Source organism: Argiope bruennichi, chromosome 9 (assembly GCF_947563725.1).
Source record: "Argiope bruennichi chromosome 9, qqArgBrue1.1, whole genome shotgun sequence".
Lineage (NCBI taxonomy): Eukaryota > Metazoa > Arthropoda > Arachnida > Araneae > Araneidae > Argiope > Argiope bruennichi.
The window spans coordinates 24,541,860-24,554,029 of NC_079159.1; the positions used below are offsets into that span (position 1 = coordinate 24,541,860).

General features: G+C 31.9%; 2 protein-coding genes across 2 annotated transcripts in view; one reads left to right on the plus strand and one right to left on the minus strand.

Moving 5' to 3' along the window:
* The window catches only part of LOC129984238 (phospholipase A2 'basic'-like), a 116,279-nt gene extending 107,937 nt beyond the window's left edge, over positions 1-8,342 (minus strand). The window contains exon 1 of the mRNA XM_056094070.1: positions 8,289-8,342. Coding sequence (XP_055950045.1) covers positions 8,289-8,295 — 7 coding nt within the window. The 5' untranslated portion in view covers positions 8,296-8,342. The remainder of the gene's footprint in view (positions 1-8,288) is intronic.
* Positions 1-11,069, plus strand: part of LOC129984236 (WD repeat-containing protein 86-like) — a 29,254-nt gene extending 18,185 nt beyond the window's left edge. Inside the window, exons 4-7 of the mRNA XM_056094069.1 lie at positions 2,765-2,929; positions 4,374-4,509; positions 7,338-7,441; positions 10,769-11,069. Of these exons, the coding sequence (XP_055950044.1) occupies positions 2,765-2,929; positions 4,374-4,509; positions 7,338-7,441; positions 10,769-10,885 (522 nt within the window). The 3' untranslated portion in view covers positions 10,886-11,069. The remainder of the gene's footprint in view (positions 1-2,764; positions 2,930-4,373; positions 4,510-7,337; positions 7,442-10,768) is intronic.
* Positions 11,070-12,170: the final 1,101 nt, after the last annotated feature.

The window sequence follows — 12,170 nt, forward strand, 5'->3', positions numbered from 1 at the left end:
GAACTTTATATCAAAATTAAGAATCTATATCAAATTTTGGATTTAATATGCCAAAGAGAGAGGATATTATCTTGAAATTTTATACTTTATTCTACTTGGATATTTTTTTATTAATGCCCGCAGGGCCGACCATCTAGGATGTGCGGCGGATGCTATGCACTGGGACCCCGCAATTGAGGGGGCCCCAACGTGATCAAGAATTAAAATAATGTTCTGAACAATAATAGGATTTACGCATACTGAAAGTATACAAGTTTGTTTCCACGTGACCGGCTGAGCGTCGACTGATGTTGTAATTAGGCAATGATAGCAGTGATACCTATGAAAAGAGGAAAAAAGTTCATTTATGAACAAGGAAATCCCAAAATTTTTTCGCATACTTTGTAATAAAGGTGTTATACCAGAGTTACGAAATATAAACCGTTGGAGAGAATTACTTGTGTGATCCTTGCTAGAATTTTAGTGATTTAATCCCTGGTAGGCATCCGAAAATCGAATTTGTGTTTTAAGATATGTTTTTCCCAACCGATTGAAACAAAAATTTGGCACAAAACTATACTTGTAGCCACAAAATTCAATATCAAAGTTGATATATTTAAATCATTGTGTTTTTGAGTTATCACTTACACGTTTCTGAAAGTAGAGACTCGAAATTTGATAATTGCCTACAAATATAGATATTAAATCTCTATACCGATTTATATATGTAAGTAACATTATTTTGTTTGCAGCAGAAGGCAAGTTTGAAGACATAGACGAGACGTTGTATTTTTAATTTCGTTTTATTCCCTCTCAGGAGGCATGATTATTTACAAGAAGGCGCAGTTCCTCTTTACTTCTGCGAGATTTGCAGAAGTAAAAAGAAACGAAACAAATTATCACTAGTCTTATATAACATGGGATTTCCGGCCACGTGCCGATGGAATACATGTGTTGACCTTTGACAAGGAGCAACGGAAATATCACTTTCACTCGATACATAGATTGAAGGCGCAGTACTTTTTACACAGCTTCAGTTGAATGAATTAAATCGAAAGTGGAATTGGATCAAGAAATAAGAGAATGAAATTACTATGGGCTAAATTAAGATAAGCTTTGGAAATTAATTAAATTAAGAGTTTAAAATTAAAAGTTAAATAAGGTTTAATTAAGAGTTTAAAATATATATATACAGGGTGGTCCAAAAAAAAACTTCCCTTATATATGAAACCCTAGCGGCCTATCCGCTCAACCAATCGAACCAAAATTTCAGACATGGTTGTTTGAAGCTATGCGCTGGTGATTGTGATGATTCTAAACAACACAGGATTCACGGTTACGGTTACAGTGAAAGAATTTTGAAATTTTCGAATGGCAACACCCACTTTTTCCTTGCGCAAATTGATCAGCGTATTGAAAAACCACAAATGGCGTTGGAACGATTAGCGTGTGAAGAAAATTGCCGCCTTAAAGCATATGCAAAAAAGAGCATTATAAAGGACTAATGACAACGCAGAGATCAACACATCTTGCAATTCTGACACATCTCGTGGACCAGGCGTGTACACCTTAGATGTCAGATAATCAGATAACCCCAGAACCAGAAATCCATAGGAATGAGTCAGGGGATCGCGGTGACCATGAAACTGCAAAGTTACTAGAGATGACTCTATCAGCAAAGTGTTGTTGCAGCACTGGTCGAACACATTGGGCGACGTGTGGAGGAGCCCCATCTTGCATTCATACAATGTCCCTAATGACATTTCGTTGCTGCAATTCAGGAATAACGGAATTCTGCAACTGTGTAAGAATTGCAAGATGCGATAACACGTGAAGTTATGCAGATTCCTCCTTTCATGTTACGTTCGGCATTGTTGTCCACAATCTCCCGAATGCAATGCGTTGTCGCCTGTGAAGATGAACACGTTGAAAACCTGTAATTATAACTTTCCATTCCAATAAAAACTTTTTTTCTCTTTCCTCTCTGTGTTGTCATTAGTCCTTTAATGCTCTTCTTTGCATATGCTTTTCGGCGGCAATTTTCGTCACACACTAATCGTTCCAACGCCATTTGTGGTTTTTCAATGCGCTGATCAATTTGCGCAAGGAAAAAGTGGGTGTTGCCATTCGAAAATTTCAAAATTCTTTCACTGTAACCGTAACCGTGAACCCTTTGTTGTTTAGAATCATCACAATCTCCAGCGCATACCTTCAAACAACCATGTCTGAAATTTTGGTTCGATTGGTTGAGCGGATAGGCCGCTAGGTTTTCATATATAGGGGAAGTTTTTTTTGGACCACACTGTACTTCTCTTCGGTTTGTAGATATCGTACGTTTTGTATTAATGTAGGCAATGGTCACAGATTTGTTTTGAATAGATTTTGCTCAAAATTTGATAGAAATCTAAAAATTTGATGTAAACCTGTGTATCAAATTTCATCTGTCTAGCTCAAAGCGTGCTTGAGTTATCTTAATCACAGACAGACATTTTCCAAAAAAATGTGTTTTTTGGACTTATTAAGGTCTAAAACGGCGAGAATTGTCAAAATATCGAGTTAGAATTCTTGAAGATTTCAATATCTTCTCTGTCCGTAATATACGAGAAAGTAATGCCGTTAATTTTTCAACGAAAAAAGGTTGATTATACGACAAGGCTAGGTAAGAAACATTTCAAATTATAAAAGTACAGAAGAAAATGGAAGGAGTAATACTATTATTAGTTATGTTACATAAACAAGGTGCTTTTGTTCTAACGTTTGAATATTATTTTGCGGATTTTTGCAGACTCTGAAGGGTCACAAGGGCACGGTGAATGCCCTTGTCGTCGACCCCGAAGGCAAGATGCTGTTCAGTGGGGGAGGAGATGGAATTATCTGCTGCTGGAACATCGCTACAGGCGAATGCATCAGGCAAATGACGGGACACGAAAGTGCTATCCTGAGTCTCATAGTGAGTACACATTCGCTGCAAAGCTTTTTTCAGAAATTCTGCAATTCAATGAAATGAAAAACAAATATTGAAATTCGTGAAAATTTTTGATTTTGATATTATGCTGAATATACTCTGTGAATGATATATGAATTCCAGAAAAAAAAATGTTAAATGCAATGTTTTTTTAGGAAACTAACTTATAAATAAAATATTTTCCGAGTCGGAAACTTTAAGAGTAAGATACATTGTATTTAGAGTGCGCCAATACTGCTACATCAAAAACATAAATAAAATTTACTAAATTAAAAATAAACATTAACCATTAATTTATAAAATAAAAAAGGAACAAAAAAAAAAGAAAAATATTGAATCCGCCTGAAGACTTTATCAAGGATTACAATCAAGCAGTAATTCAAACCAAGGATATTTTTCCTGCGAAGAGTTTGACTGTCGTCAAAGTATTGACCCCTCGTGATCCGAAAATCACAAGAAATTTATATTTTTTCAATACAAGAATTAGCATATATAAAACAATGGTATTAAAATCAGACATTAAAAAATAAAAATGCTAATTTAGTAAAAAAAAATTATTTAAGAAATTCTAACCAAAATCTAAATATACAAAACTGAATACAACTACAAAAAATATACTATAAGACAAATAAACAAGAGATAAGTTCAAGCCTATAAACATCAATTAATTTGAAAATCAAACGTAAATGCAGAGAAACCATATCAGTCGAATGCAAAATATTCTTCAATAGGATTTGTATAAATTTAGGAGATTTTTTTTTTCATTTCATGCAATTTAAACTTAAGGTTAATGTTTATTTTTAATATGAATTCCATAGTCTGGAAAATAAACAATTTGTGTGATTACGTTTATCTGTGAATACAGTAAGTAATAACTCACCGTGTTAGACAAATGAAATCTGCTCTTATCCCCCCCCCCATTATATATCTGTATCAAATTTCAGATGGAAGTCTGTATGTCTGTCCGCTCATTTGCGTGCATATGATCACTATAACTCTAAAACGTAACCAACTAGAATAACAAAAATTCGTGTACGATTTGTTTTATTAAATTTGTAAGTATTAATTTTTTTGTCTAATTAATAATCCATATTCATCTAATTAATAATAATATAAATCAAAATGTTTAGAGGAAGACTATGTTACAGACATTTTAAATTGAGTTAAACATATGTAAATAAAAAAAAACAATAATGTAGAAAATAATATTATAATATTATGTAATAATATTTTTACAACGCGATTATTATACAAAAATAATATTATATACACTTATTGGTACATTTGCTATAGGGTGTTGAGAGGGTATATGTTAAAACCCCGCTTAACAGTATTGACGTATCTATATTTATCATATGGAGACTACCTGATTTCATCATTCGTAAAGTATATTTAGTGCTAACTTTATGCATGTTTTAAATTTTTCCAGAGTCACAACAAGATGTTGTATTCCTGCAGTACAGATAAAACAGCTCGGGCATGGATCATGGATTTTGGAGAGTGTATAAAAGTGTATCGAGATCACACACATAGCGTCACGTGTATCAAATATTTGGACGGATATGGTATTTATTTCAATTTTTTTATATTAAAATATTTCAATAATTCTAATAAAAGCCACATTCAATTTTATAAAATAATTTTTGTCATGCATAACATTATATGAGAAAAAAAAATTACTATCGTGTTTAACCGCTTAACTGTTTTGCCCGAGTGCCATATGTGCATCGATTTATCGAATTTTGATAGTTGTAAGCAAACCATAAACCATTCATAACAATTATAATTCAATATTAAAATTACTTCGAATACATAGATAAGTCAAGTATTCCATGGATTTCCATTTGAATCAAAATAAGAAAATATTCCCAAAATAGAAGGTGTCATCTTATTAGATAATAAAGAAAATAAAACACTTAAGTGGTTAAATATATTATTTTGGAAGTTCTAGAAATGCATTACAAATTGAATAGATTAATTTATTAAAAACAATGAAAGTTTGAACATATATGGGAAATACTATAAAACAATCAGCAATAATATAGAGAAATTAGCAGGAATAAATTTATTAATGATGTATAGACATTACACCTTAATTCTAGATTCAGCCAGAATTTCCCTCTAGGAAATACAAAGGTGATTGATTTCGGTTATGCTGAATGATTGGGTTTAGTTTAGTTCAGTTATATTAATGCTCCGTTGTAAAGCAACACTAGGGCTATTTTGGGACGGACCTCGTAATGTTGAACCGCGGTCAGACGACGAGGACGACACCTAAGCTGGTACCCCCCTCTCCACACCACACCAGCGGGAGGACGTTTGGCATGACGGATTGAGCGTGCAACAAACCCCCTTACACGACGGTTCTTCGGTGTAATCGGGTCTCGAACCTGAAACCCTACGGCTCACAAGCCGAGACCTTACCACTAGGCCACCGCGGCCTCTACTGTATGATTGGGACATTTAGAATACGAATTGAGATTAGAAACTAACGACTGGTTTTGCAATGACCAATATTAAGCGACCATCACTCTATAGTTAAAAGCGGTTCGAATAGAAGTGTCCAGATTTTGGAGTTAACTCTATTGTATAAATAATATAATAAGGATGATCTACCAAAGTTGCCCAAGAGCCACGAAACTGCAGAGGATTTATATGTAGAATTAAATGAATGAAACCATGGAAATGTAACAAAAAAATGATCTTTCCATTATGTCGCATCCGGATTAAAATCTTTAATCAAACTGCATATAGTTACCTAGTGGTGGAATAGCTTCCTTTTCAAAGCTTTTAGAGATGAGATTCGAGCTTTCATAGGAATAGAAACACGGAATCTTACTGCGTTCAGGAATGGACACAGTAAAATTGGAATTCCATCCTTTTCATAAGTAAGCGAAAACACACCGAATATTTATCGGGGAAAAATCTCATGGAAAGTGACTATCACAGCAGAAGTGGAATCTTTGTGTAAGAGATTACCACATTTAATTGTTGCACAGCACTAACTGATTTTGACTCAAGTGTTATTACCGCAAAACACAATAGAAATGATGTTATGGGAAATTTCTCAGGGTACACGACTTACTTTTTATGGACTATAATGCGTGGTCATACAGAAACTATGTATAATTTTTGAGAGAAAAGGGATATTCGCCGAATAGAAATCGAACCCAAATCCAGCTAGCATGTTTGGAACGTTCTAGGGAAAAAATCTTTTCCCATCACTTTTCCCCCGATTCTTTCATGCTTCAAAATTCTTTTTTTCCCAAATGTCATCTATGTCACAAGCTATGATTAGCAACCTCATTTTGATCATGAGGCTATTAAGCTTGTGCCTTCTGAAGGATGGCCACACTTCTCTGTTATATAGTTATGTTTCTCATCTGCTTCATATTTTCACCATAAATTTAAGACCGGAATTTTTTTTAATAAAAAAAGACTTTAGGGACTCGAACAAATTTTTTCTAAAATAAAAATAAAAGGGTTCAAAATAGACTTTAAATAAAATTGATTAAGATCACATTTATTTAAATATGCTTATTCAATTTTTGATACTTTTGTAAGACAGGTAGGTATACATAATTTCTTTAGTGTCTATGGTGCGTAGCGTCATGATTAGAAAAGTTTAATAATTTATAGCTTTTCAAGCTGCTGAACACGGGGTTACAAGGAAAGGGAGCCTGCTTTCAGACATGACTGATTTTTTTTTCTGTATGGCTCTCAAAAAAGGCCCCTTGACGACTTGTAGTTCTGGAGTATGCGAAGGAAGTATGATAGAAGATTAGCAACTATCTCCCAAGAAACTCCCTAATACCACTTACAATTTACACCAATTATTGTCGAATTACACTATACATGTAATTCGTTGGGTGCTTTACAGCTTTGCTTTTGTCGCTCTTCTCACAAAAGCATTGTCTTACGTTCCTTTTCCGTGCTGGAATTTGTGTTATAGGCTCACTAAAAAACTTTTAGAAGTGCTGCTAAAAAACAGTTATTTAATTTCCCCTCAATGATGTCTAACTTCTTCAAAATTGATTATTGACCCCTTCAAAAATGTTCAAAAAATAGAAAACAAATGTTTCCGATGCAAAAGGCAGAAAAACAAAAATCAAGGTTTGATGATCACGGAGATCTCTTTAAGTCGTGGGCACAAGTGAGTTATACCCATTCCATATAAAGCCGTCTTTGCATATGCATTCATAACGTTAATGATTATAGTCACAGGGTAATGAAGTGGTGCCATGCCTCATGATGTCTATATTTGTGTACAGAATTTCAGAACAATAAACCAAACATTATTCGATATTTCAAAGATTTTTTTTTCATATTTCCTATTTCTATATATAATCATTTTACATTAAATTAAAATATACAATGGATTTTACAATTGCAGTGTTTACTGGTTGTGCTGACACCTACAGCCGCATGTTCAAAGCCAAAACCGGAGAGTGCAAAAGAGTTTTTAAAGGACACACGAAAGCTATTGTCCAATTAGAGGTAAGTTTTATTTAAATGTTAGGTTATAAAATTAATACTATATGCTAACGTTGAATAAAATGCTTCGAAATTTTTTTATTTATTTAATCGAATTGTACTCAAATAGAGTAGAAAAAAGGAGATAAAAATTGGTAAAAACATATATAGATAAAAATTAAACAACAATCATGCTATTAATTAGAAACATTTATATAATTAGGAATAGGCAACTCTTTTACATCTTTTGTGGGCCACTATACAGATCTAAACTATACAGAGCTTAAACAGATTCCTCCCTCTTTAGCTTTTCAACAATTCAAGAAAACCACATGATTAGATATTTCATGAAAAAATGGAAAACGATCTGAATTTCAATGCAACAATGTTATTTATGGATGAAAATGAACCAAAAAAATTCAGAAAACGCTTGATATTAAGAAAATCGTTTGCATGAGAAATAAATTCAAATAATTCAAAGTAAATTTTTTAATAATCGTTTGCAGGAGAAATAAATTCAAATAATTAAAAGTACATTTTTTAAATATAGCTTAAAAATCAATTTTACTTTATAATATTTTTGAAAAAATGTCAAGACCTTGCTTAATTTTTAATTAATCAAAATTTTAGGAACTTTTAGATGCTCATTTTTTACTTTCCAAAGAATATATGTACCAAATTACCAAAAAAATAATTACTAGGCCAAACTCACACACACACACACACACACACACACACACACACACACACACACACACACACACACACACACACATACACTTTCTTCTTTTTTAATAGTACAGATAGAGACAGAGATTAAGTAGCGATATTTCCCACTATAATGTAAAACATCAAATGAAACAATTATTACCTTTCATTGTCAAAGCGAGAATCGAAATCGAGACGTAAGCCTTCTCCCTTTTAAAATGCTGTGTTGTCTAGTAATGTAATAAAAAAATCAACAATATCCTATTTATTTAGTTCCGAAAAAAAATGTGATTATTTCTCTATTAATATGTAAAAGGAAGTTTCTCGATTTAAGGAAATACATCCTCGAACCGGAAATATTTTTCCAGTGGATTCCTTCCTTAATACGAAATTCATAAAAAATTTACATAGTACGAAATCTTTTAATTTAAAACCGATTCTACGATTAAATTAAAAGATTCAGATGAAAAGTATATGATAATTGCTCTATTTTGATTTCAGAAGATCAAAAAATAATAATTTTTTAAAAAAAATTAAAATACACTTTTGGAAAGATAAATGATAGCTTGATAATTGAATTGGGTCGAAATAATCAGACATTTCTTTGCGGAATTTGCTCGCAAGATGGAAAAATGTAATAGTTCCTAAGGGAAAAACATTTTGAATAAATCTATCTGTAATTTTGATAAAAAATAAGAATCTTTTAAAAACTTTAAAAAGTAAGTTTTAAATTATTTATACTCCAGATATGCCCCCCCCCCCCAGTTGAGCATTACACTTACTATTTTTTCATTTTTCAGCCCAGCTAACATGTTGCTAGACGTATTTAATAAAAGTAAAATGCGCTGCATATTTTTAATGTTAGAATCCGACGTTCATTTTATGTTTAAAAGTAAAGAGACTAGTCTGTATAACATGAATGTTAGATAACGTCATCAATTTCGTTTTATCATGTGACTTCGCTCCACTGGGGGGAGGGATTCATGTATACGATAAAGAAGACTGATGTTGTTGTTTCTAATGTCACTTGTCACATACAAGCCCACTGACGAAGTCAGCGATTTTAAGCCGACAGTGTCTCTTGTTTTTCAGTAGCGCCATCTAGGACCAAGAGTACGTTTTAGCTACTCACGCGTCACAAACCTTTTTACGAGGCATACCTCATTCATGCATTTCATTCACTCATCCACAAATGGTAATTTAAACCTGAATCAGAGAGAACGATCACCCCTGATCCAGTACCCTCAGTGGTATTACTCTCGACATGGAGGACTTTGGGGCCACGACAGATTTATATGTGCGCCAACCACCGTAAAAACACTGGTAAACAGCATGACTTAAGTCTCTGTGACAATTCCATATTTGGAAAAAATATTTGGTTGTGGGACCAGGAATATCATTTGAAGTAGAGATTTAATTGTAATTAAACACAACCATTTATCCCCGAGAACAGCTTATTTCAAAAGGTATCTAGAACAATAAGACAAATTTTACGTTTTTGAATACTTCATTGAGGCCTTAGTAAGAAAATAGAGACCTCTCTCAAAGTAAAACATAGTCAAAAGAAAAATGAAAAGATTAGATTAAATTAGCACAGTGAATACCACCACAAATTTTTAAAAACAAAGGTAAATTCTGGCTTTTAGAGGGATAGCAATATTGGATTTAATCTGTCTATTTAACATCTTTAGATAGATTGTAATGAGGATGGAACTTGGCGAGTAATTTTAGATCGTCAAAACAAATAAAGAAATCAAAGCATTGAACATTCGTTAATTTCTGGATATTTTCATTTCATCTCATTCCAGAACTACTTGATATTACAGCGGAAACTTTTCAGAGGATGTACGGTGCAAGAATATATGAGGATAACGACGCTTTATTCTACGAAAAACAGATGGCAAAAGTACAACCCACACATACAGAAAGGTTCTAACAACATAAACAATCACATTATCCAAAAACAGTTCTCTGTTGAAACCTATGAAATGAAAATGAAACAGTTCTCTGTTGAAAACTATGAAATGAAAATGAAACAGTTCTCTGTTGAAAACTATGAAATGAAAATGAAACAGTTCTCTGCAAACAACTATAAAGATCTATCTACTATCAACACTCAAAAAAGAGAATATACCAATTTGACTCGTTTCAGTCCTCTGGTATTTATATAAATTTCCAGACAAGACAAAAAAATTTCAGAAGAATCTACGGATTTCGAATTTTTATCTTTTGTCATGATTCTTGAATTTTCGAGATTCTCCAATTTTTTTTCCTTCGAAGTCCATAAATCTGTAGCCAAATTTCTCACCCAGTCATTTATCTGTTATCTATTAAGTCACTGATCTGAGAGTCATTGATCTGGCATCTATTTAACATCTATTTAAAAAATCTGTAAATTTCTCTTTCTCACTATGAATGTAACTATGCAAAGAAACAATATTACAAATTTGCATTAATATTTTTCATAAATATATTTGAAAACTGTGAGCAATTAAATTAGTATTCATTTTTATTTCTAGAACGTGGCTGTCTTATACTTACTAAAAATTTTTTCCAAATAAGCATAATATTAGTATATGAGATCATTTGAATTTGATATCTGCATGCGCATCATAAACATTTCATATTTCTCCGATTTTACAGCCAGTGTACGACAAACTGTACACCGTGTCAGTCGACGGAACTCTTCGTGTTTGGGACACGACAGGAATACTTGAAGACGATCCTGAGGAAATAAATAAGCAACTCAGTTCTGCCTAATGTTAATATTACACACCAATTTTTGTAGATACAATACAATGTATGCTCATTTTGGCTGTAAATCACGTAAAAGGTCTAAAAGAACTTATTAATAAAAAATACATGGATCAAACTGTTAAGTTTATTTCGTTTGTATTGATATTACAATAGCAGGTTTTCAATGTAAAGATGATTGTATAGACTACTTAAGGAAAATTTTATATAATATTTAGATTATTTTTAAAATTGGACATAACCAATAAAAAACTTTCTTGTGTATTTTTATTTATGTACATTATATTAATCAAATTTACCTACATTTTACAAATAAATATGAAAACATTGTTGTCAATGCTTTACAAAAATTCAAACATTGTGTAAATAAAAAAAAAATAGTGTTTGAAATAATGTTAAATAATTTTTTTGTTAACAGATAGATATGTTTGTGTTTTGTAGCTAAATTAGTCTTGTATAAGGAAAATAAATTATCTTGTATTTCCATATCTATTTTATTAGCTACACTAATTTCTCTATCAACTAGTGTCTTATTAAACTCAAAACATTGTGCTAAACCTATTGATTGAGTTTCCTATAATTTAATAAAGAATACTACTTTATAAATTTGCATAAAACGCTTTACTAGCCATTTGTGTTTTCTCGTTACATTTAGAGAACAAATTGAAACGTTCTGAAAGACAAATTTTAAAACCTATTTTAAATTGAAGTATCAATCTGATATACCAATCTTTGATATTTTGTACTTTTTTCATTGGAAGGTTTACTTCTATCAGATAATTATCTGAAAAACTTTTTATTCTTTGTGCGTGAATGGTATTACTGGTAAAATGAAGTGTAAATTTTCAAAAATATTCTAAAAGCATATGAATTAAGCTTGAAATATTATCATTCTATAATCAGGTCCAATCTCCTTTATATTTTTTTTAAAAATATTTTTCATGAATTTAAAAATGTTACGTTTTGCTGTCTAACAGTATCTTTTATGTAGTTTTTTCAGTAAAGCATTCATTTAAATATTTCATTAAATATGTTGTAACGCATTTTTGTTTCTCATCATTTGTAAACATCTATATATATAAAACAGTAATATATGTGGAACAGAAATCGGGCTTATTACTAACTCTCGAATGGCAACAGCCAAATAAATATAAACAAAACATCATTCGAATTTCAGACTGCTTCATTCATTGAAAATTTTTACAACTGTACTGATTCAAATGCTCCGAAGCTGCAAAATATTATTAGATGTGGTCTGAAAATAGTTCGTCATGTCGCCAAAGAGAACATT